This window comes from Lonchura striata, chromosome 1A, assembly GCF_050655825.1.
Source record: "Lonchura striata isolate lonStrDom1 chromosome 1A, ASM5065582v1, whole genome shotgun sequence".
NCBI classification, from domain to species: Eukaryota; Metazoa; Chordata; class Aves; order Passeriformes; family Estrildidae; genus Lonchura; species Lonchura striata.
In genome coordinates, this window is record NC_140741.1 from 75,671,727 (window position 1) to 75,697,608 (window position 25,882).

The following is a 25,882-nucleotide window of genomic DNA, read 5'->3' on the forward strand; positions in this document are numbered from 1 at the left end:
GGGACAGAAGGAGGTGGCCCAGGGACATTAGAAGGTGGCCCAGGGACAGTGGGAGGTGGCCCAGGGATGGCAGGAGGTGGCCTGGGGACATTAGAAGGTGGCCCAGGGGACAGCAGGAGGTGGCCCAGGGACAGCGGGAGGTGGTCAGGGGAAAGCAGAAGTGGCCCAGGGACAGCAGGAGGTGACCCAGGGACAGCAGGAGGTGGCCCTGCCCACAGCACGGGTGGCACCGCGCCCTCGTTACGGTCCCTGCCACCCCAACCCTTCCAATTTTCCGCCACTCTGTGACATCAGCCCAGCCTGGTGGCACCGTGGGCACTGCCAGGGCCGCGGGTGGCACCAGAGGTGACAGTTCTGCTCCGCCTCTGCCACCTGCAGCGATGGCTTTGCTGGGGCTGCTCGTCCTGCTGGCCCTGGCCGGGCCCGTGTGGGCCACCTGGGACACCTGCAGGTCAGGGGGGCTCGGGGACACTCGGGGGCTTCCCTGGCACAGCCTGGGCACAGAGGAGCCCCTCGGGGTCCCTGTCCCTGCCGTCCCCGAGCAGGGCAGTGATGGCTCTGTGCTTCCAGAGGCACCTGCGGGCTCCGGCCCTTGGCCTTCGACCACAGCTCGCTGGTTCGGGACTACGACCCCAAAGATGGGGACTACAAAACTTTGGCACCTTCCGATGGCAGCGCCCTCGTCGTGGATGGCCCCGGTGTCCCCTCAGGGACCTGGCCTGGCATCGTCAGCGTCCAGGCCACCCTGGAGAACGGCACGTGGCACATGTGCTCGGGGGCACTCATCCACCCCCAGTGGGTGCTCACGGTGGCACAATGCTTCTTCGGGGCTGGGTAAGGAGGAGCAGGGTCGGGGGTGTCCCCACAGCGGGGACAGGGATGTCCCCAGAACAGGATCAGGGGTGTCCCCACAGCGGGGACATGGGTGTCCCCTCAGGAGGATCAGGGGTGTCCCCACAGCACGGATGGGGAAGCCCCCAGAACAGGGTCAGGGATGTCCCAACAGCAGGGACAGAGATGTTCCCTCAGGAGGATCAGGGATGTCCCCACAGCAGGGACATGGGTGTCCCCACAGGAGGATCAGGGATGTCCCCACACCAGGGACATGGGTGTCCCCACAGGAGAATCAGAGATGTCCTAACAGCAGGGATGGGGGAGTCTCCAGAACAGGGTCAGGGGTGTCCCCACAGCAGGAACATGGGTGTCCCCACAGGAAGATCAGGGATGTCCCCACAGCACAAGGAGGTGCCCAGAGCACGAAGGGCATTGTGCTGCCACATCCCTCGGATCTGTTCCATCAACTCTTCCTCCTTCTCCTGCTCCTTGTCCTGCTCCAGGGACACCTCCGAGTGGGAGGTGGTGATCGGGGCCACGGACCTGGCTCGGCCGGGCCCCGAGGCCGAGCAGCGCCGCATCGAGAGGGTCGTGATGCACGAGGACTACGACACCCACTCGGAGAGCAACAACATCGCTCTGCTGGAGCTGGACCAGCCCGTGGAGTGCAGCGACTACATCCAGCTGGGCTGCGTGCCCGACAGCGCCCTGGCAGTGCCCGAGCTGAGAACGTGCTACATCGCGGGCTGGAGAGCCGCCCCGGACAGCGGTCAGTGCCCGGCCGGGCCGAGCCCCGAGCCGCGGGAGCCGGGCCCCGTGTGCCCGGAGCTGCGGGCAGGGACACGGCGGGACGGGGGCACGGCCCGGGGCCGGCGCCGTGCCCGGGGAGGTGCCGGTGCTCAGCGCCCGCTGTGCCCGCAGCCCCCGGCCCGCGCCTGGTGCTGCAGGAGGCCAAGGTGCGGCTGATGGACGTGCAGCTGTGCAACAGCAGCCGCTGGTACGGGGGGGCCGTGCAGCCCCAGGACCTGTGCGCGGGGTACCCGCGGGGCGGCATCGACACCTGCCAGGTGGGGCTGGGCCCGGGCTGGGCACGGGGACCGCGAGCCGGGCACGGGGACCGCGGGACCGCCCGAGCCGGCACAGGGACCCCGAGCCAGCACAGGGACCCCGGGACCCCCCGAGCCGGCACAGGGACCCTGAGCCCAACCCTGCCTTGGCACCCTCTGGGCCTGGCCCGGTGCCCTCCCAGCCCCGTGTCCCCACCACTGACGGGTGTCCCTTCGCCATCCCCGTGTCCCTGTCCTGCCCCATGGCCCCAGGGCTGTCCTGCCCTTCCCCAGTTCCCAGATCCCTCTCCTGTGCCTCCGTGCTGCCCTTCCCTTCCCCTTCCACCTCGGAATCCCCTCGGGCCCAGCCCAGCCCAGGCCACCCCTGTCCCACCCCTGTCACTGCTCCCTGCCCGTCCCCATCCCCATGTCCTTGTCCTGTCCCCATCCCCATGTCCCCATGTCCCCATCCCCATGTCCCTGTCCCTGTCCCTGTCCCTGTCCCTGTCCCCATCCCCATGTCCCTGTCCCTGTCCCCATCCCCATCCCCATCCCCATGTCCCCATCCCCATGTCCCTGTCCCTGTCCCCATCCCCATGTCCCCATGTCCCCATCCCCATCCCCATGTCCCCATCCCCATGTCCCTGTCCCTGTCCCCATCCCCATGTCCCCATCCCCCTGTCCCTGTCCCCATCCCCATGTCCCCATCCCCATGTCCCTGTCCCCATCCCTGTCCCCATCCCCGTCCCTGTCCAGGGGCTCCAGTTCCCTTTCCCATCCACGGATCCCTGTCCCGTGTCCCAGGGCTGCCACTCCCCCTCTGTGCCTCCCTGTGCCAGTGTCCCCCTGTCCCCGAACCCCATCCAGTGTCCCCATAACCCCGAGGTGTGGCTGTGACCCCGGCACAGCCCCTGACCCCTCTCTCCTGGCGCAGGGGGACATCGGGGGTCCCCTGGTGTGCAAGGACAACGGTGGTGACTACTTCTGGCTGGTGGGACTGGCCAGCTGGGGCAAGGGCTGCGCCGGAGAGAAACGGCCCGGGGTGTTCACCTCCACCCAGCACTTCCACACCTGGATCCAGGTGCAGATGGGAATGGTCCCGCCGGATACAGAGGCTCCACCGCCCGAGCCGGAGCCACCCACCCCCACCATTGAGGAAGAGCCAGAAGAACCCGAAGAAGAACTGGAACCAGAGCCTGAGCCAGAACCAGAATCAGGACCCCATCCGGTACCGATACCGGTACCGATACCAGAACCGGAACCCATACCAGAACCAGAGCCAGAAGATGATGAAGATGAAGAAGAAGCAGAACCGGAGACGTTTATAACAATTTCATTCCCCAAATCCATCCTGCTGAGGTTATTCACGAATCTGCTGGAGTTCCTGGAGTTCCTGCGGGACAAACTGGATTGAGCAGGAGGGGGAGCAGATCCAGGGCTGGCTGCAGGGGGGCACAGCCATTCCCTGCTGGAGCCGTGGCTGTGCCAAAGCCACCCGCGGTGCCCAGGTCTGCTCTGTCCTGCTCATTATCCCCCTTCCGCCCACCCTGGAGATGAGCTTCAGTTTGTTCTCGAAATAGAGTTGTTCCCAATTATCCTCATTGTCAGTCCAGTCCAGTCTTGTGTGCGCAACGAGGGTGGGACAATCCCAGGGAAAAAGGGTGGGGTTGGCTCCTGGTTTGGGGGGATGAGGGGAGGATGAGCCTGGGTGTAACTGATGGTTCTCCAGCAGCTTCTGAGGGACTCCTGGGGTCAAAACTCCCACCCTGAGGGGTCATCCCTGCTCATGGGCCACCAGGAACTCAAGGGTGCAGCAGAACAACCTTCAGGGATTCCAGAAATACCCAATAACTCACGGGGTTCCTTCACCCCTTCGTGAAATTCCTCACCCTGGGGGAGGTTCTGGACATTCCTGCCTGGATTTAGGGGATGTCATCTCAAGGTTTGGGGATTTGGGACACAGCCACCACCACGGGACCTCTGCAGGAGAACCAGACCAGCAGGACCACTTCAACAGCGCTGCCACCACTGCTGGTCCTGACTGTGCCACTCACGGGATGTCACTTGTGCCCTGACTTTGTGGTTTTAATCCAATTTTTCTGAATTCCGTGCATTTATTGGATCCTTCCCCTCAAATTTCAACTCTGACTTGCAAACCCCCTGCACAGTACGTGGGGTCTGTGGGGGGTGAGTTCCTCCTGGGGGCTTTGCTCCAAACCAGCACAGCCTGGAGGTGACAGAGGAACTTCTCCAGCCCAGGCTGCCCCAGCAGAACCTCAGCTGTGCCAGGACTGGGACAAGCCCTGGAGAGGGACAGGACTGGGCATGTGGGACCCAGATTCAGCCAAAGGAAGAAACTGGGAGTTTCTAGCAGGCAAAGGCCTGGGAAAGAATGTAAATAATTCTTTATCTCTCTTGGTTTTGCATTGTTTATAGTGAATTTCTATCACTGTGTGTCAAGCACTTTGCACCAATGCTTTGGGTTGTTTTCATTTCAGAACCAATGGAGTTGGTCCTCACAAAGCTCTGTATAAAGAGCAGGGTATTTTGAATAAATGGGAGTTTTACTCTCACAGCTTTCTGGTCAGAGTCTTCTCATTCCCGTCCTGCCTTGACAACAACACGGGCACAGCTGGAGCTGCCATCTGGAGCCCTGTGGAGGTGCTGGAGGTGCCACCCTGAGCTGCTGCTGCCACCCAGGGCTGTCCCCTCTGTCACCAGCTCGTGTCTCTGACCCCTCGTCCCACTGTCCCTGCTGTGCCCTGGGTCCCAGGTGGGATCCCTGGGTCCCAGGTGGGATCCCCGGATCCGGGACATTCCCTCTGCTCCAGCGGGATCCCCAAACCCTCCCAGGCTCTGCCACTGCCCCCACACCACCTGCAGCCACGGCGCCCCGCACACGGAACCGACCCTCTGTGACATCAGCCCGGCCTGGTGGCACCGTGGGCACACCCAGGTGGCACCAGAGGTGACAGTTCTGCTCCGCCTCTGCCACCTGCAGCGATGGCTTTGCTGGGGCTGCTCCTCCTGCTGGCCCTGGCCGGGCCCGTGTGGACCACCTGGGACACCTGCAGGTCAGGGGGGCTCGGGGACACTCGGGGGCTTCCCTGGCACAGCCTGGGCACAGAGGAGCCCCTCGGGGTCCCTGTCCCTGCTGTCCCCGAGCAGGGCAGTGATGGCTCTGTGCTTCCAGAGGCACCTGCGGGCTCTGGCCCATGGTGCTGAACGAGAGCTCCGCCATTCCCGAGTTCGGATCCTCGCGCTCTGCCAAGGACACGACCCTGGACGTCAACAAGGGGGCCTGGCCTGGCATCGCCAGCATCCAGGTCACCCAGGAGAACGGCACGTGGCACATGTGCTCGGGGGCACTCGTCAGCCACCTCTGGGTGCTCACGGCCGCCAGCTGCTTCATCGGGGCTGGGTAAGGAAGAGCAGGGACAGGGGTGTCCCCACAGGGGGACAGGGGTGTCCCCATCAAAGGGACAGGGGTGTCACCACAGCATGGTCAGGGATGTCCCCACAGCAGGGACAGGGATGTTCCCATAGGAGTATCAGGGATGTCCCCATAGAAGGATCAGGTTTGTCCCCACAGCACCATCAGGGATGTCCCTACAGCAGGGACAAGGATGTGCCCACAGGAGGATCAGGGATGTCCTCACAGCAGGGTCAGGGATGTCCCCACCAAAGGGTCAGGGGTGTCCCCACAGCAGGGACAAGGATGTGCCCACAGGAGGATCAGGGATGTCCTCACAGCAGGGACAGGGATGTTCCCACAGAAGGTTCAGGGATGTCCCCACAGCAGGGATGGGGATGTCCCATCAGGAGGATCAGGGTTGTCCCCACAGGAGGATCAGGGGTGCTCAGTGATGTCCTCTCAGCAGAGACAGGGATGTCCCCACAGCAAAGACATCCTTTTGGCAGGGTCAGGGATGTTCCCCATCATGGTCAGGGATGTTCCCATAGCAGGGTTAGGGTTGTTCCCTCAGAAATGTCAGGGGTGTCCCCCAGCAATGTCAGGGATGTTCCCACAGCAGGGTCAGGGATGTTCCCCAGCAATGTCAGGGATGTTCCCATAGCAGGGTCAGGGATGTTCCCACAACAGGGACAGGGATGTTCCCATAGGAGTATCAGGGATGTTCCCCCATCATGGTCAAGGATGTCTCCACAGCAGGGTCAGGGTTGTTCCCTCAGCAATGTCAGGGATGTCCCTCAGCAATGTCAGGGATGTTCCCAGGCAATATCAGGGGTGTCCCCCAGCAGTGTCAGGGGTGTCCCCACTGCAGGGCCGGGTGCCAGGCCTGCAGCACCCTGTGCTGCCCCATCGCTGTCTCCGCTGCCTGCTGTGGGAAGCAGAGCGCCGGGAGCTGCCAGCCCTGTCCCTGCTCCCTGTCACTCTCCATGGATTCCAGGGACGTCCTCAAGTGGAAGGTGGTGATCGGGGCCACGGACCTGGCTCGGCCGGGCCACGGGGCCGCGGTGTTCCAGATCAAGCAGCTCCTGAAGCACCAGCACTACGACCCCACCACGGCCAAGAACAACGTCGCTCTGCTGGAGCTGGAGCAGCCCGTGGAGTGCAGCGACTACATCCAGCTGGGCTGCGTGCCCGACAGCGCCCTGGCAGTGCCCGAGCTGAGAACGTGCTACATCGCGGGCTGGAGAGCCGCCCCGGACAGCGGTCAGTGCCCGGCCGGGCCGAGCCCCGAGCCGCGGGAGCCGGGCCCCGTGTGCCCGGAGCTGCGGGCAGGGACGCGGCGGGACGGGGGCACGGCCCGGGGCCGGCGCCGTGCCCGGGGAGGTGCCGGTGCTCAGCGCCCGCTGTGCCCGCAGCCCCCGGCCCGCGCCTGGTGCTGCAGGAGGCCAAGGTGCGGCTGATGGACGTGCAGCTGTGCAACAGCAGCCGCTGGTACGGGGGGGCCGTGCAGCCCCAGGACCTGTGCGCGGGGTACCCGCGGGGCGGCATCGACACCTGCCAGGTGGGGCTGGGCCCGGGCTGGGCACGGGGACCGCGAGCCGGGCACGGGGACCGCGAGCCGGGCACGGGGACCGCGGGACCGCCCGAGCCGGCACGGGGACCCCGGGACCCCCTGAGACAGCACAGGGACCCCGAGCCAGCACAGGGACCCCGAGCCGGGCACAGGGACCCCGGGACCCCCTGAGAAAGCACAGGGACCCCGAGCCAGCACAGGGACCCCGAGACGGGCACAGGGACCCCGAGACGGGCACAGGGACCCCAAGCCAGCCACGGCCCCTGGGACCCCCCGAGCCGGTACGGGGACCGCGGGACCCCCCGAGACAGCACAGGGACCCCGGGACCCCCTGAGCCAGCACAGGGACCCCGAGCCAGCACAGGGACCCCGAGCCGGGCACAGGGACCCCGAGCCAGCACAGGGACCCCGGGACCCCCCGAGCTGGCACAGGGACCCCAAGCCAGCACAGGGACCCCGGGACCCCCCCGAGCCAGCACAGGGACCCCGAGCCCAGCACACCCTGGTACCCTCCGTGCCCTCCCAGCCCCGTGTCCCCACCACTGACAGCGTCCCTTCCCCATCCCCGTGTCCCTGCCCCGTGTCCCCTTGCCCCCAAGGCTGGCACTGTGCCCGCAGAGCCCACCCAGAGCTCCCGGCAGCCCCAGGTGTGGATATCCTGGCATCGCTGTTCCCTGCTGAGGCAGAACCTCCCCTGAGCCATCCCCATCCTGCTCCCAGTGAGGCTCTGGAGGCTCCAGCAGAGCTGGGGACGTGGCTGGGACAGAGGAACCAGCCCTGGCACAGCCCCTGACCCCTCTCTCCTGGCGCAGGGGGACATCGGGGGTCCCCTGGTGTGCAAGGACAAGACCCGTGACCACTTCTGGCTGGTGGGACTGGCCAGCTGGGGCAAGGGCTGTGCCGGGGCCAGGAGGCCTGGCATCTTCACCTCCACCCAGCGCTTCCACTCCTGGATCCGTGCCCACGCCGGCCCCAGCCCGACAGGGCCAGCACCAGCACCAAAGGCCACCCTGAACTCGCCGGAGCCTCCAGAACTGGTGCCACCAAAGCCGGAGCCACCAAAGCCGGAGCCACCAAAGCCGGAGCCATCAGCAGAGAGCAGCCACCCGTTCATGGACATTTCCTTCCCGAAGGAGACCCTGACGGGATTCCTCAGGAAGCTGCAGGAGGTGTTGGAGCTCCTGAAGAACAGGACAGGGTGAGCAGGAGTGCCGGCAGATGCAGTTTTGGCTGCAGAGGATCTCCAGCAGCCCCAGGTGGTGCCGTGGCGGCGGGGCCAGGCCAGCCCCGGTGCCCAGGGCTGCTGTGCCCTGCCCACGTCCCTGCCCTGAGCCCACCTCACCAAACCTCAAGTTGATTTAATCCTTGGATTAAAGTTTTGTTGTCCGTGGTGGGGGTTTAGGGATGGAATTCTCCATTGTAATGGTCCTGAAACCAAACCCATGTTCCTGCTCCTTCCACAAAAGGCAAAGATCAGGGGTTAGAAACAATTTACTGCAAACAGCCATGTGATTAGGAATCAAACAATTATTTGCAGCGACATTAATTAGAAAATTGTAAGACAAAGCAGTGATTTACATGGAAATCCCCTGAGAACACCCCTACCACGTTTTATCCTGGAAATAATGCCCTCGTCCATGGGAGTGAGAGGGGACACTGCCAGTGCCATCGCCCTGGGGGCCTGGACATGCCCCACTCCCAGCTACTGCAAAAACTGATTCCCGTGGCCAAAATCACACACCCAAATATCCACATTTTCAGCCCAGTTCGGTCTCCTGGGAAAAACAAGGAGGGGACAATTTGGGGAAAAGGGAGGGGTTGGGCCTGGTTTGGGGATCCTGGAACGGGTCAGGGAGCCTGGAACGGGTCAGGATCTTCCTGGAATGGGTCAGGGATCCTGGAATGGGTCAGGGATCCTGGAACGGGTCAGGGATCCTGGAAATGGGTCAGGAATCCTCCTGAAACAGGTCAGGATCCTCCTGGAATGGGTCAGGAAGCCTGGAATGGGTCAGGATCTTCCTGGAATGGGTCAGGATCCTGGAACGGGTCAGGGATCCTGGAATGGGTCAGGGATCCTGGAACAGGTCAGGGATTGTGGAATGGGTCAGGATCATTGAACAGGTCAGGGATCCTGGAAACGGGTCAGGGATCCTGGAGCAGATCAGGGATCCTGGAACAGGTCAGGGAGCCTGAAAATGGGTCAGGAATCCTCCTGAAACGGGTCAGGATCCTCCTGGAATGGGTCAGGGATCCTGAAAACGGTTCAGGGACCCTGGAATGGGTCAGGGATCCTGGAACAGGTCAGGGATCCTCCTGAAACAGGTCAGGATCCTCCTGGAACGGGTCAGGGATCCTGGAATGGGTCAGGGATCCTGGAATGGGTTAGAGATCCTGGAATGGGTCAGGGATCCTGGAAACAGGTCAGGGATCGTGGAACGGGTCAGGGAGCCTGGAACGGGTCAGGGATCCTGGAACGGGTCAGGGATCCTGGAACAGGTCAGGGATCCTGAAAATGGGTCAGGAATCCTCCTGAAACAGGTCAGGATCCTCCTGGAACAGGTCAGGGATCCTGGAATGGGTCAGGATCTTCCTGGAATGGGTCAGAGATCCTGGAATGGATCAGGGATCCTGGAATGGGTTAGGGATCCTGGAATGGGCCAGGGATCCTCCAACAGGTCAGGGATCCTGGATCAGGACAGGATCCTGGAAACAGGTCAGGGATCGTGGAACGGGTCAGGGAGCCTGGAACGGGTCAGGGATCCTGGAACGGGTCAGGGATCCTGGAACAGGTCAGGGATCCTGAAAATGGGTCAGGAATCCTCCTGAAACAGGTCAGGATCCTCCTGGAACAGGTCAGGGATCCTGGAATGGGTCAGGATCTTCCTGGAATGGGTCAGAGATCCTGGAATGGATCAGGGATCCTGGAATGGGTTAGGGATCCTGGAATGGGCCAGGGATCCTCCAACAGGTCAGGGATCCTGGATCAGGACAGGATCCTGGAAACAGGTCAGGGATTGTGGAATGGGTCAGTGAGCCTGGAACTGTTCAGGATCCTGGAACGGGTCAGGGATCCTGGAACGGGTCAGGGATCCTCCTGGAATCAGTCAGGGATCCTGGAACAGGTCAGGGATCCTGGAACGGGTCAGGGATCCTCCTGGAATCAGTCAGGGATCCTGGAACAGGTCAGGGATCCTGGAACGGGTCAGGGATCCTGGAACGGGTCAGGGATCCTCCTGGAATCAGTCCGGGATCCTGGAATGGGTCAGGGATCCTGGAAACAGGTCAGGGATCGTGGAATGGGTCAGGGAGCCTGGAACTGTTCAGGATTCTGGAATGGGTCAGGGATCCTGGAACGGGTCAGGGAGCCTGGAAGGGGTCAGGATCTTCCTGGAATGGGTCAGGGATCCTGGAACAGGTCAGGGATCCTGGAACGGGTCAGGATGCTGGATCGGGTCAGGGATCCTCCTGGAACGGGTCAGGGATCCTCCTGGAATGGGTCAGGGATCCTCCTGGAACGGGTCAGGGATCCTCCTGGAACGGGTCAGGGATCCTGGAATGGGTCAGGATCATTGAACAGGTCAGGGAACCTGGAATAAGTCAGTGGTCCTGGAATGGGACAGGGATCCTGGAAAGGGTCAGGGACCCTGGAACGGGTCAGGGATCGTGGAACGGGTCAGGATCCTCCTGGAATGGGTCAGAGATCCTGGAATGGATCAGGGATCCTGGAATGGGCCAGGGATCCTCCAACAGGTCAGGGATCCTGGATCAGGACAGGATCCTGGAAACAGGTCAGGGATCGTGGAATGGGTCAGTGAGCCTGGAACTGTTCAGGATCCTGGAATGGGTCAGGGATCCTGGAACGGGTCAGGGATCCTCCTGGAATCAGTCAGGGATCCTGGAACGGGTCAGGATCCTCCTGGAACGGGTCAGGGATCCTCCTGGAATCAGTCAGGGATCCTGGAACAGGTCAGGGATCCTGGAACGGGTCAGGGATCCTGGAACGGGTCAGGGATCCTCCTGGAATCAGTCTGGGATCCTGGAATGAGTCAGGGATCCTGGAAACAGGTCAGGGATCGTGGAATGGGTCAGGGAGCCTGGAACGGGTCAGGGAGCCTGGAAGGGGTCAGGATCTTCCTGGAATGGGTCAGGGATCCTGGAACAGGTCAGGGATCCTGGAATGGGTCAGGATCCTCCTGGAACGGGTCAGGATCATCCTGGAATTGGTCAGGATCGTCCTGGAACGGGTCAGGGATCCTGGAATGGGTCAGGATCCTCCTGGAACGGGTCAGGATCCTGCCCGAGGCCTCCCCTGGAACACCCCACACAGTGGACCACAGATCCCCGTCTCCTCGTAGTCTCCCTGCTCCCATCCCAGCCCCGAGCCCGGCCGGGTTATGGGGCCGGGCCCCTTTTGGGGCGTCAGAGCGGGGAGCAGCGGCAGCAGGCCGGTTTGGGGGTGCAGGCGGGGTTGCAGCAGGGCTGCAGCGAGGGGTCCTGGCCCTTGTCCATCTGGCTGTCCCCGAAGCGCAGCCGCTGCTGCAGCAGCGCCTTCTCCAGCGCGATGTCCTTGAGCGCCTGCAGCGCCTCGGGGCCCGGCCGGCCCCGCAGCAGGTCGTAGTTCTCGGCGGGATCGGCCTCCAGGTCGAAGAGCAGCGGGGGCAGGTGCGGGGTGAGCGGGGTGAGCCCGTGGCACGCCTGGTCCGGGGTGGTGTCGCTGTGGAAGGAGCCTGAGGCGCCGGCAGCGCCAAAAACGGGGCTGAGCGCGCGGCGTCCTCCGGGAGATCCGGGCGGCACCGAACGCCACCCCAAAAACCACGAAAGACACTCAAAAAAACTCCCAAAACCACCCAAAAAACCCCGAAAGACACCCAAAAAAACTCCCAAAACCACCCAAAAAACCCACCCAAAAAACCCCGAAACCCACCCCAAAAAACTCCCAAAACCACCCAAAAAAGCTCCCAAACCCACCCAAAAAACCCCGAAACCCACCCAAAAAAACTCCCAAAACCACCCAAAAAATCCACCCAAAAAAACCCCAAAACCCGCCCAAAAAAACTCCCAAAACCACCCAAAAAACCCCGAAAGACACTCAAAAAAACCCCCAAAACCACCCAAAAAGCCTCCCAAAACCACCCAAAAAAACTCCCAAACCGCCCCCAAAAAACCACCCAAAAAAACTCCCACCCCCCCCCAAAAAACCCACCCAAAAAACTCCAAACCCCCCCAAAAAAACCCACCCAAAAAACTCCCAACCCCCCCCAAAAAACCCACCCAAAAACCCCGAAAGCCACCCAAAAAACCCCAAAACCCCGCCAAGAAAACCACCCAAAAAACCCCCAAAGCCCACCCAAAAAACCTCCCAAAACCACCCAAAAAAACTCCCAAACCGCCCCCAAAAAACCCACCCAAAAAACCCCAAAACCCACCCAAAAAAACTCCCAAAACCACCCAAAAAATCCACCCAAAAAAAACCCAAAACCCACCCAAAAAAACTCCCACAACCACCCAAAAAACCCCGAAAGCCACCCAAAAAACCTCCCAAAACCATCCAAAAAAACTCCCAAACCGCCCCCAAAAAACCCACCCAAAAAAGCCCGAAACCCACCCAAAAAAACTCCCAAAACCACCCAAAAAACCCACCCAAAAAACCCCAAAACCCACCCAAAAAAACTCCCAAACCGCCCCCAAAAAACCCACCCAAAAAACCCCAAAACCCACCCAAAAAAACTCCCAAAACCACCCAAAAAAACTCCCAAACCACCCCCAAAAAACCCACCCAAAAAACCCCGAAACCCACCCAAAAAACCCCCAAAACCCACCCAAAAAAACTCCCAAACCGCCCCCAAAAAACCCACCCAAAAAACCCCAAAACCCACCCAAAAAAACTCCCAAAACCACCCAAAAAAACTCCCAAACCACCCCCAAAAAACCCACCCAAAAAACCCCGAAACCCACCCAAAAAACCCCCAAAACCACCCAAAAAACCCACCCAAAAAACCCCAAAACCCACCCAAAACCCCTCCAAAACTCCCCCAAATCCCCCAAAACCCACCCAAACCCCTCCAAAACTCCCCAAATCCCCCCAAACCCCCCAAAGGCCCGGGTCGGGCGCGGCGCGCTGACCCTGTGTGTAGTAGTGCGCCTTGTACCGGCCCAGGCGCACGGCGAACGGGCCGCGCACGGGGTCGGGCGCCGGCGGGAAGAAGAACACGGAGCGGCGCGGGCTCTGCGGACAGCGGCGTCAGCGCCGGGGAACCGGGGGAACCGGGAAACGGGGGAAATGGGGAAACGGGGGAAATGGGGGAAACAGGGGAACCGGGGGAAACGGGGGAAATGGGGGAAACGGGGGAAACGGGGGAAATGGGGGAAACGGGGGAAATGGGGGAAACGGGAGAAACGGGAGGAACGGGAGAAACGGGGGAACTGGGGGAAATGGGAGAACTGGGGGAACCGGGGGAACCGGGGGAAATGGGGGAAATGGGGGAAATGGGGGAAATGGGGGAAATGGGGGAACCGGGGGAAATGGGAGAAATGGGGGAACCGGGGGAAACGGGGGAAACGGGGGAAATGGGGGAAATGGGGGAACCGGGGGAAATGGGGGAAATGGGGGAAATGGGGGAAATGGGGGAACCGGGGGAACAGCGGGAAACGGGGAAACGGGGGAAATGGGGAAACGGGGGAAATGGGAGAAATGGGGGAAATGGGGGAAATGGGGGAAACGGGGGAAATGGGAGAAACGGGGGAACTGGGGGAAATGGGGGAAACGGGGGAAACGGGGGAAATGGGGGAAATGGGAGAAACGGGAGAACAGGGAGAAACGGGGGAAACGGGGGAACCGGGAGAACTGGGGGAACTGGGGGAACCGGGGGAAACGGGGGAAATGGGGGAAACGGGGGAAATGGGGGAAACGGGGGAAATGGGGGAAACGGGGGAAATGGGGGAAACGGGAGAAACGGGAGGAACGGGAGAAACGGGGGAACTGGGGGAAATGGGAGAACTGGGGGAACCGGGGGAACCGGGGGAACCGGGGGAAACGGGGGAAACGGGGGAAATGGGGGAAATGGGAGAACCGGGGGAAACGGGGGAAACGGGAGAAACGGGAGAAACGGGAGAAATGGGGGAACTGGGGGAAATGGGGGAACCGGGGGAAATGGGAGAAATGGGGGAAATGGGGGAACTGGGAGAAAGGGGGGAAACGGCAGAAACGGGGGAACCGGGAGAAATGGGAGAAACGGGGGAACTGAGAGCACAGGGAGCACCGGGAGAACCGGGAGCACCGGGAGAACCGGGAGAAACGGGGGAACCGGGAGAAACGGGAGAAACGGGAGCTCCGGTAGCCCCGTTAGCCACAGCAGCCATGATCATTTACCATTGATTTAAAATAAACTAATAGTTATCAGCTTTCGGCATGAAAAATCTGGGTTTGTATCATCATCATCATCATCATCATCATCAACATCAACATCATCATCGTCGTCGTCATCATCATCATCATCATCAACATCAACATCATCATCATCAACATCATCAACATAATCATCATCATCGTCATCATCATCATCAACATCAACATCATCATCATCATCATCGTCATCATCATCATCATCATGATCATCATCATACCTGGCCCCTCCCTCTCTCACCTGTCCATGCCCACTCTCACCTGTCCGTGCCCCGCCCGGTCTCACCTGTCCATGCCCTCTCTCACCTGTCCTGCTCCTCTCTCACCTGTCCTGCCCCGCCTGCTCTCACCTGTCCATGCCCTCTCTCACCTGTCCATGCCCCGCTCTCACCTGTCCTGCCCCTCTCTCACCTGTCCATGCCCCGCTCTCACCTGTCCTGCCCCTCTCTCACCTGTCCTGCCCCTCTCTCACCTGTCCATGCCCCGCTCTCACCTGTCCTGCCCCTCTCTCACCTGTCCTGCCCCTCTCTCACCTGTCCTGCCCCTCTCTCACCTGTCCATGCCCCTCTCTCACCTGTCCATGCCCCTCTCTCACCTGTCCATGCCCTCTCTCACCTGTCCATGCCCCGCTCTCACCTGTCCTGCCCCTCTCTCACCTGTCCATGCCCCTCTCTCACCTGTCCATGCCCTCTCTCACCTGTCCATGCCCTCTCTCACCTGTCCTGCCCCTCTCTCACCTGTCCATGCCCCTCTCTCACCTGTCCATGCCCCTCTCTCACCTGTCCTGCTCCTCTCTCACCTGTCCTGCCCCGCCCTCTCTCACCTGTCCATGCCCCGCTCTCACCTGTCCTGCCCCTCTCTCACCTGTCCTGCCCCTCTCTCACCTGTCCTGCCCCGCCTGCTCTCACCTGTCCTGCCCCTCTCTCACCTGTCCTGCCCCTCTCTCACCTGTCCATGCCCTGCTCTCACCTGTCCATGCCCCTCTCTCACCTGTCCTGCCCCTCTCTCACCTGTCCATGCCCTCTCTCACCTGTCCATGCCCCGCTCTCACCTGGCCGCGGTGCAGCAGCAGCTCGCTCAGGTCGAAGCCGTCCAGGGCGGCCTCGGGCAGCGCGGCGCCCGCCAGCGCCGCCAGCGTGGGCAGCACGTCCAGAGAGCTGGCCAGCTCGTGGGTCACCCCTGCCAGAACGGCACGGCTCGGCTCGGCACGGCACGGCTCGGCTCGGCACGGCTCGGCTCGGCTCGGCTCGGCTCGGCTCGGCTCGGCACGGCTCGGCTCGGCTCGGCACGGCTCGGCACGGGGCTGGACTGGGGCTGGCCTGGGTTTGTTCCGGGTTTGGACGGGGTTTGGCCTGGGTCTGGCCGGGGTGTGGCCTGGGTTTGTTCTGGGTTTGGCCCAAATCTGGCCTGGGTTTGGCCTGGGTTTGTTCTGTGTTTGTTCTGGGTTTGTTCTGGGTCTGGCCTGGGTTTGTTCTGGGTTTGTTCTGGGTTTGGCCTGGGTTTGTTCTGGATTTGGCCTGGGTTTGTTCTGGGTTTGGCCTGGATTTGTCCCGGGGTTTGGCCTGGGTTTGGCCCAGATCTGGCCTGGGTTTGACCCACGTTTGTCCTAGGTCTGTCCCCAGTTTGTCCCAGGTCTGTCCCCGGTTTGTCCCAGGTCTGTCCCACATTTGCCCCCATTTTTTCCCAGGTCTGTCCCAGTACTGTCCCCAGTTTGTCCTGGTCTGTCCCAGGTCTGTCCCCATTTTGTCCCGGTCTGTCCCAGGTTTATCCCCAGTTTGTCCCAGTCTGTCCCAGATCTGTCCCAGGTCTGTCCCGGTCTGTCCCAGGTCTGTCCCTGGTTTGTCCCGGTCTGTCCCAGGTCTGTCCCCATTTTGTCCCGGTTTGTCCCCAGTTTGTCCTGGTCTGTCCCCATGTTGTCCCGGTCAGTCCCAGGTCTGTCCCAGGTCTGTCCCCGGTTTGTCCCGGTCTGTCCCAGGTCTGTCCCCATTTTGTCCCGGTCTGTCCCAGGTTTATCCCCAGTTTGTCCCAGTCTGTCCCAGATCTGTCCCAGGTCTGTCCCAGTCTGTCCCAGGTCTGTCCCTGGTTTGTCCCGGTCTGTCCCAGGTCTGTGCCAGGTCTGTCCCCATGTTGTCCCGGTCTGTCCCCAGTTTGTCCCGGTCTGTCCCGATGTTGTCCTGGTCTGTCCCAGGTCTGTCCCCATGTTGTCACGGTCAGTCCCAGGTCTGTCCCCATGTTGTCCCAGGTCTGTCCCAGGTCTGTCCCCAGCTTGTCCCAGGTCTGTCCCAGGTCTGTCCCCATTTTGTCCCGGTCTGTCCCAGGTCTGTCCCAGGTCTGTCCCAGTCAGTCCCAGGTCTGTCCCAGGCCTGTCCCCATTTTGTCCCGGTCTGTCCCAGGTTTATCCCCAGTTTGTCCCAGTCTGTCCCAGATCTGTCCCAGGTCTGTCCCAGTCTGTCCCAGGTCTGTCCCTGGTTTGTCCCGGTCTGTCCCAGGTCTGTGCCAGGTCTGTCCCCATGTTGTCCCGGTCTGTCCCCAGTTTGTCCCGGTCTGTCCCGATGTTGTCCTGGTCTGTCCCAGGTCTGTCCCCATGTTGTCCCGGTCTGTCCCAGGTCTGTCCCCATTTTGTCCCGGTCTGTCCCAGGTCTGTCCCCATGTTGTCCCGGTCTGTCCCACGTCAGTCCCAGGTCTGTCCCCATGTTGTCCGGGTCTGTCCCCATGTTGTCCCGGTCTGTCCCAGGTCTGTCCCCATGTTGTCCCGGTCAGTCCCAGGTCTGTCCCAGGTCTGTCCCCATGTTGTCCCGGTCTGTCCCCATGTTGTCCCGGTCTGTCCCAGGTCTGTCCCCATGTTGTCCCGGTCTGTCCCAGGTCAGTCCCAGGTCTGTCCCCATGTTGTCCCGGTCTGTCCCGGTCACTCCCAGGTCTGTCCCAGGTCTGTCCCCATGTTGTCCCGGTCAGTCCCAGGTCTGTCCCCATGTTGTCCCGGTCTGTCCCCATGTTGTCCCGGTCTGTCCCCATGTTGTCCTGGTCTGTCCCAGGTCTGTCCCCATTTTGTCCCGGTCTGTCCCAGGTCTGTCCCAGGTCTGTCCCCATGTTGTCCCGGTCTGTCCCAGGTCAGTCCCAGCTCTGTCCCCATGTTGTCCCAGGTCTGTCCCGGCTCACCTGGCGCGATCGTGCCGGGCCAGTAGGCCAGGGCGGGCTCCCGCATGCCGCCCTCGTAGGTGGTGCCCTTGCCACAGCGGAGGAGCCCGGAGCTGCCCCCGCGGGCCCCGCGCAGCGTGGAGGGGCTGGGACACGGACACGGACACGGTCAGCCACGGACACGGACACGGACACGGACACGGACACGGACACGGACACGGACATGGACACGGACACGGACACGGACACGGACACGGACAGCCACGGACACGGACACGGACACGGACACGGACACGGACACGGTCAGCCACGGACACGGACACGGACACGGACACGGACACAGACACGGACACGGCCACGGACACGGACACGGACACGGCCACGGCCACGGCCACGGACACGGACAGCCACGGACACGGACACGGACACGGACACGGACACAGACAGCCACGGACACGGACACGGACACGGACACGGACACGGACAGGGACACGGACACGGACACGGACACGGACACGGTCAGCCATGGACACGGACACGGACACGGACACGGACACGGACATGGACACGGACACGGACAGCCACGGACACGGACACGGACACGGACACGGACACGGACGGTCAGCCACGGACACGGACACGGACACGGACACGGACACGGACACGGTCAGCTACGGACACGGACACGGACATGGACACACGGTCAGCCATGGGCCCACAGGGACAAGGACACGGACACGCAGTCACCCACAGACACGGACACGCAGTCAGCCACGGGACACGGACACGCGGTCAGCCACAGACATGGACACGGACACGGGGTCACCCATGGGACACGGACACGGACATGGACACACGGTCACCCATGGGCCCACGGGGACAAGGACATGGACACGTGTTCACCCATGGGCCCACAGGGACACGGACATGTGGTCACCCACAGGTTCACGGGGAAAAGGACACGCTGTCACTGCTGCCCCATAGGGACAAGGACACGCTGTCACCCATGGACCCACGGGGACAAGGACACGGACACGCGGTCATCCATGGGGACAAGGACACGGACACGCGGTCATCCATGGGGACAAGGACATGCTGTCACCTCCTGCCCCACAGGGACAAGGACATGCTGTCACCCACGGGGACAAGGACACAAGGACAAGGACACGCTGTCACCCACGGGCCCCACAGGGACACGGACACACTGTCACTGCTGCCCCATAGGGACAAGGACACGCTGTCACCCACGGACATGGACACGCAGTCACCCACGGGCCACGGGGACAAGGACACGCTGTCACCCACGGGCCCACAGGGAGAAGGACACGCTGTCACTGCTGCCCCATAGGGACAAGGACACACTGTCACCCACGGGCCCACAGGGACAAGGACACGCTGTCACTGCTGCCCCACAGGGACAAGGACACGCTGTCACCCACGGACCCACGGGGACAAGGACATGGACACGCGGTCACTCACGGGGACACGGACACGCTGTCACCCACGGGCCCCACAGGGACAAAGACACCCTGTCACCCATGGGCCCATATGGACAAGGACACGCTGTCACCCACGGACCCACGGGGACAAGGACACAGACACGCGGTCACTCACGGGGACACGGACACGCTGTCACTGCTGCCCCATAGGGACAAGGACACACTGTCACCCATGGGCCCATATGGACAAGGACACGCGGTCACCCATGGGCCACATGGACACGGACATGCTGTCACCCACGGGCCCCACAGGGACAAGGACACCCTGTCACCCATGGGCCCATATGGACAAGGACACGCTGTCACCCACGGACCCACGGGGACAAGGACACGGACACGCGGTCACTCACGGGGACACGGACACGCTGTCACTGCTGCCCCATAGGGACAAGGACACGCTGTCACCCACGGACCCACGGGGACAAGGACACGGACACGCGGTCACTCACGGGGACACGGACACGCTGTCACTGCTGCCCCATAGCAACAAGGACACGCTGTCACCCACGGACCCACAGGGACAAGGACACGGACACGCGGTCACTCACGGGGACACGGACACGCGGCCACCCACGGGCCCGGCCGTGCCCGGTGCCAGCGCTCACCCGTTGTCGGAGGTGACGAACACCAGCGTGGAGTTCTCCAGGCCGTTGTCCTGCAGCGCCTGCAGCAGCTGTCCCACCGAGCCATCGAACTCGGCCAGCGCGTCCCCGAAGGGTCCCCGGCGCGTGGTGCCCGCGAACTCGCGGCTGGCGAACTGCGGGTAGTGCGTGTGCTGCCGGAGGCACGGGCACCGCGTCGGCCCCAGCCTTGTCCCCGGGCTGGCACGGGGGACAGGGCAGAGCTGCAGGGAGCGGCAGCCCGAAAGCGCCGGCCCACTGAGGCCCGGGCTGGGCGGGAATAGCAAGGCCAGGTCGTCCAGGAGCAGATTTTGGGGTGGTGGGAGGGGAGAGGCTTCCCTGTTCTCTCCATGGGATTCAGGCTCACTTCCTTTACCCTTCCCTCTTCCCTCTTCCCTCCCCCCTTTCCCTTCCCTTCCCTTCCCTTCCCTTCCCTTCCCTTCCCTTCCCTTCCCATTCCCCATTCCCCATCCCCATCCCCATCCCCATCCCCATTCCCCATCCCATCCCATCCCATCCCATCCCATCCCATCCCATCCCATCCCATCCCATCCCATCCCATCCCATCCCCATTCCCCATCCCAGTTCCCCCATTCCCCATTCCCATTCCCCTCCCCATCCCCATTCCCCATTCCCCATTCCCCATTCCCATTCCCCATCCCCATCCCCATCCCCATCCCCATCCCCATCCCCATCCCCATTCCATCCCATCCCCATCCCCATCCCCATCCCCATTCCCCATTCCCCATTCCCCATCCCAATCCCCATTCCCCATCCCCATTCCCATCCCCATTCCCCATCCCATCCCATCCCATCCCATCCCATCCCATCCCATCCCATCCCATCCCATCCCATCCCATCCCATCCCATCCCATCCCATCCCATCCCCATCCCCATCCCATCCCCATCCCCATCCCATTCCCGTCCCAGGCCCACGTGCGAGGCGTAGTAGAGCAGGAAGGGCTGGCGCTGGCGGGCGCAGCGGGCGATGAAGTCGCGGCAGAAGCGGGCGTAGAGCGGGGCCAGCGCCGGGAAGAAGGGCGGCTGCTGCACGATGGCGTGGCCGCGCAGCAGCGGCACCGGCACCACACCGCGGTCGCACGTCCCGAAGCACGGCGTGTCCGGCGGGAAGCACGTCAGGTTCTGGCACGGGCCCTGCGGCGCCGCAGGGATCCGGGGAAGGGGAGCGACATTGGGTATGGCTCATTGGATCGCAATCGTATCATATAATACGGTATAATGCAATGTAATGTAATGTAATGCAATGTAATGTGATGTGATGTAATGTAATGTAATGTAATACAATGTAATGTAATGTAATGTAATGTAATGTAATGTAATGAAATGCAATGTAATGTAATGTAATGTAATGTAATAGAATGTAATGTAATGTAATGTAATGTAATGCAATGTAATGTAATGTGATGTAATGTAATAGAATGTAATGTAATGTAATGTGATGTAATGTAATGTAATGTAATGTAATGTAATATAATGTGATGCAATGTAATATAATGTAATGTAATGTGATGTAATGTGATGTAATGTAATGTAATACAATGTAATGTAATGTAATGTAATGTAATGTAATAGAATGTAATGTAATGTAATGTAATGTAATGCAATGTAATGTAATGTAATGTAATGTAATAGAATGTAATGTAATGTAATGTAATGAAATGCAATGTAATGTAATGTAATGTAATGTAATAGAATGTAATGTAATGTAATGTAATGTAATGCAATGTAATGTAATGTGATGTAATGTAATAGAATGTAATGTAATGTAATGTGATGTAATGTAATGTAATGTAATGTAATGTAATGTAATGTGATGCAATGTAATATAATGTAATGTAATGTGATGTAATGTGATGTAATGTAATGTAATACAATGTAATGTAATGTAATGTAATGTAATAGAATGTAATGCAATGTAATGTAATGTAATGTAATAGAATGTAATGTAATGTAATGTAATGTAATGTAATAGTATGTAATGTAATGTAATGTGATGTAATGTAATATAATATAATGTAATGTAATGTGATGCAATGTAATATAATATAATGTAATGTGATGCAATGTAATATAATATAATATAATATAATATAATATAATATAATATAATGTAATGTAATATAATCTTACATATTAAAAAGTATATTGCATCTTATACTATTAAATTAACAGATTTAATATTTTATAAGTAAACGGAAATATTATTATATTTTATTTTATAAAAGATTTTATCTTTTTGATATATTTTATATTAATTTTTAATATATTAATATATTTCAGTACAAGCTCTAATTAATATTTTAAAATGTATAATATATACTATTTATTGTATAGACTACATATAGTATATAGGTATACCATATAGAGACTATGTATATATATTATATATAATAAAATATTCTATATATATGTTTTATAATATACAATATACAGAATATATTATATATTTTATATATGTATTGTATACAGTATTTAATATATTATATATATGTATTGTATACAGTATATAATATATAATGTTATATATTGTATAAGTTACATAATACATAATAGATAACAATATTTACATCTAATATACATAATGTATAATTAATGTATAATATACAATATATAATATATATTATATATTGTATATTTTATAGTATATATAGAATAAGTATATAATATATACAATATACAATACAATATACTATCTATATATATATAATATATATAATATATATTATATATATTATATATATTATATATATAATGTATAACATATAACATACAATTTAATATATAATATGTAACATATAACATATAACATATATAATATAACATATATAATATATAATATAACATATATAATATATAATATATAATATATAATATATAATATATAATATATAATATATAATATATAATATATAATATATAATATATTAGATATTAGATATTATATAGTATATATTATATAGTATATATTATATATTACATATTATATAGTATATATTATATATTACATATTATATTGTATGTATATAATATATATAATATGCACTATACAATATAATATATAAATATTCTATATAGTATATAATTAGCACATTTTCATAACATTAATACCATTTTATTCACATATGCTTCCCCTGTGACATTTCATTTCTTTACTTTAAGTATTAGTTATCACATCCCTATCCAAGTCTAAAGCGATGTATCAACACGAACCATTACAACTCCATTAACTGACGCTGAAAACGCCCGGCCCGTGCCCGCAGCCCCGGTTGGTGCCCGCATCCCGGTTTGTGCTCACATCCCGGTTAGTGCCCGCATCCCGGTTAGTGCCCGCATCCCGGTTGGTGCCCGCATCCCGGTTGGTGCCCGTATCCCGGTTGGTGCCCGCAGCCCCAGTTAGTGCCCGCATCCCGGTTGGTGCCCGTATCCCAGTTGGTGCCCGCATCCCGGTTAGTGCCCGCATCCCCGTTCATGCCCGCATCCCAGTTCGTGCCCGCATCCCGGTTGGTGCCCGTATCCCGGTTGGTGCCCGTATCCCCGTTTGTGCCCGCATCCCTGTTGGTGCCCGCATCCCAGTTGGTGCCCGCAGCCCCAGTTAGTGCCCACGGCCCCGGTTTGTGCCCGCATCCCGGTTCGTGCCCGCATCCCGGTTGGTGCCCGCATCCCGGTTGGGCCCGCCCGGCCCCGCGCTCACCTGGTCGTGGGAGTAGGGGATGCCCAGGAATTGGTCGAAGCCGTGGTGCAGGGGCAGGAAGGAGCCGTTCCGCCCGTAGCCCAGGTGCCACTTGCCCACCATGGCCGTGGCGTAGCCCCGCGCCTTCAGCAGCTCGGCCAGCGTCACCTCGGCCAGCGGCAGCCCGCCCCGCGAGCCCGGCTCGAACACGCCCGGGTAGATCCCGGAGCGCACCGGCAGCCGCCCGGTCAGCAGCGCGGCCCTGCGGAGCCAGCGGGACACGGGCACGGTCACGGGACAGGGCGGGCACCGCGGGACAGCGCCGTCCGTCTGTCCCGGGACACTGCGGGGACAGGGCGGGCACCGCGGGACAGCGCCGTCCGTCTGTCCCGAGACACCGCGGGACAACCCGGACACCGCGGGACAGCGCCGTCCGACTGTCCCGGGACACCGCGGGACAGGGCGGGCACCGCGGGACAGCGCCGTCTGTCTGTCCCGGGGCACCGCGGGACAGCGCCGTCTGTCTGTCCCGGGACACCGCGGGGACAGGGCGGGCACTGCGGGACAGCGCCGTCCGTCTGTCCCGGGACACTGCGGGGACAGGGCGGGCACAGCGGGACAGCACCGCCCGTTTATCCCCGGACACGGTGGGTTTGTCCCTCCATCTATCCCGGGACACTGCAGGTTCATCACTGCCGCTTTATCCCGGGATACAGCGGGTTCATCACTGCCCGTCTATCCCGGGACACCGCGTGTCCATCATCGCCCGTTCGTCCCGGAACACGGTGGGTTTATCCCTCTGCCTCTCCCGGGACACGGAGGTTTGTCCCGCCATCCCTCCTGAGACACCGCAAGTCCATCACCGCCCGTTTATCCCGGGACACCGCAGGTCCATTACTGCCCGTTTATCCCGGGACATGGTAAGTTTGTTCCCCCGTTTATCCCGGAGGTCCATCCCTCCCGGTTCACCCCAGCTCCATTCCCGTCCCTCCCGGTTCACCCCAGCTCCATCCCCGCCGGTCCCTCCCGGTTCACCCCAGCTCCATTCCCGTCCCTCCCGGTTCACCCCAGCTCCATCCCATCCCCGTCCCTCCCGGTTCACCCAGCTCCATCCCGCCGGTCCCTCCCGGTTCACCCCAGCTCCATCCCGCCCGTTCTCTCCCGGTTCACCCCAGCTCCATCCCCGCCCGTTCTCTCCCGGTTCACCCCAGCTCCATCCCCGCCCGTTCCCTCCCGGTTCACCCCAGCTCCATCCCCGCCCGCTCCCCGGTTCACCCCAGCTCCATCCCGCCCGTTCTCTCCCGGTTCACCCCAGCTCCATCCCCGCCCGTTCTCTCCCGGTTCACCCCAGCTCCATCCCCGCCGGTCCCTCCCGGTTCACCCCAGCTCCATCCCCGCCGGTCCCTCCCGGTTCACCCCAGCTCCATCCCCGCCGGTCCCTCCCGGTTCACCCCAGCTCCATCCCCGTCCCTCCCGGTTCCCCGCCCCGGGGGCCGTACCGGGACGGGCTGCAGACGGCGGCGCTGCTGTAGAAGTCGGTGAAGCGCAGCCCGCGGGCCGCCAGCCGGTCCAGGTGCGGCGTGGCGGACGAGGGGTGCCCGTAGCTGCCCAGGTCCCCGAAGCCCAGATCGTCCGCCAGCACCAGCACGAAGTTGGGCCGGGCGGCGGCGGCGGCGGCGGCGCTCACGGGCGGCACCGGCGGCAGCAGCGGCAGCAGCAGGAGCAGCAGGCAGGGACGGTACCGGCGCTGCGGCCCCATGGTGCTGCCTAGCGGTGTCCCGGTGCTGTCCCGGTGTTGTCCCGGCGCTGTCCCGGCGCTGTCCCGGTGCTGTCCCGGTGTTGCCCCGGTGCTGTCCCGGTGCTGTCCCGGTGCTGTCCCGGTGCTGTCCCGGCGCTGTCCCGGTGCTGTCCCGGTGTTGTCCCGGTGTTGTCCCGGTGCTGTCCCGGTGCTGTCCCGGTGCTGTCCCGGTGTTGCCCCGGTGCTGTCCCGGTGTTGTCCCGGCGCTGTCCCGGTGTTGTCCCGGCGCTGTCCCGGTGCCGTCCCGGGCGGTGCCGGCAGTGCCCGAGCCGATCACGTGATGCAGATGGCGGCCAGGCGGCCGCGGGGCGTGCTGGGAGTTGTAGTCCCGAGCGGCCGCGCCGGGCACGGGATGGGGCAGCTGGGAATGGGCGTGCCAGGGAGGGACGTGGCACAGCACGGGCAGCTCGGGAATATCGCCAGGGAGGAGACTCCACCCCGCGCCGGTCTCCGTTCAGGGCTGGGCACTGCCCGGGGCAGCGCTGCCTCCTGGGGTCTGTCCCTGCCCGCTCCTCTGCCGCCACTGCCGGGAGCCCCGGAGCAGAGCCTGGACCCGGTTCTACAGCACGGGCACTGGGATGGGTCCTGGTGTTAAAAACTGCATGGACTTGTTTGTTCATCAAAAGTATGAAATTTGGATAAAAGGGTTGGGGGGTCGGGGCATGGAATTTGCAGGCTTGGGCAAGGCTGGTAACCGCAAACAAAGATTGTGAAAGATCTTGCAGGACTGGCTGGAAGTGATAACGGCAGTGGAAGGAGATCCATCACCCCCACTTGTGAAACCAATCTCTGCTGGAACTGATAACCGCAGCGGATGGAGATCCATCACCCCCACTTGTGAAACCAATCTCTGCTGGAACTGATAACCGCAG

At 59.7% G+C, this 25,882-nt stretch overlaps 3 protein-coding genes across 6 annotated transcripts; 2 read left to right on the plus strand and 1 right to left on the minus strand.

Annotated features, from left to right (window-relative positions):
• Nucleotides 1-380: 380 nt before the first annotated feature.
• On the plus strand, nt 381-4,556 carry LOC116184386 (acrosin-like). The gene is made up of 5 exons (XM_085569753.1): nt 381-451; nt 553-834; nt 1,338-1,603; nt 1,756-1,901; nt 2,815-4,556. Exons 1-5 carry the CDS (start codon nt 381-383, stop codon nt 3,292-3,294), a joined length of 1,245 nt encoding a protein of 414 aa, XP_085425879.1. The 3' UTR covers nt 3,295-4,556.
• A 530-nt stretch (nt 4,557-5,086) lies between these two features.
• LOC144246291 (acrosin-like) lies at nt 5,087-8,563 on the plus strand. The gene is made up of 4 exons (XM_077783163.2): nt 5,087-5,301; nt 6,290-6,555; nt 6,708-6,853; nt 7,678-8,563. Exons 1-4 carry the CDS (start codon nt 5,096-5,098, stop codon nt 8,065-8,067), a joined length of 1,008 nt encoding a protein of 335 aa, XP_077639289.2. The 5' UTR covers nt 5,087-5,095; the 3' UTR covers nt 8,068-8,563.
• ARSA (arylsulfatase A) lies at nt 8,339-25,298 on the minus strand. 4 transcript variants are annotated; one of them, XM_085568273.1, is made up of 10 exons: nt 25,216-25,298; nt 24,712-25,029; nt 23,234-23,474; nt 20,458-20,676; nt 19,507-19,658; nt 17,424-17,548; nt 15,319-15,446; nt 12,989-13,091; nt 10,979-11,592; nt 8,339-9,493 (listed from the first exon to the last, which is right to left on the minus strand). In XM_085568273.1, the coding sequence occupies exons 2-9, from the start codon at nt 24,969-24,971 to the stop codon at nt 11,285-11,287; spliced, it is 1,536 nt and encodes a 511-aa protein (XP_085424399.1). In that variant the 5' UTR covers nt 24,972-25,029; nt 25,216-25,298; the 3' UTR covers nt 8,339-9,493; nt 10,979-11,284. The 4 variants fall into 4 exon arrangements, with proteins under 4 accessions (XP_085424399.1, XP_085424397.1, XP_085424398.1 ...); XM_085568271.1 differs by having other exon boundaries at nt 19,507-19,676; XM_085568272.1 differs by lacking the exons at nt 8,339-9,493; nt 17,424-17,548; nt 25,216-25,298 and having other exon boundaries at nt 10,906-11,592; nt 24,712-25,107.
• Between the last annotated feature and the right edge of the window lie 584 nt (nt 25,299-25,882).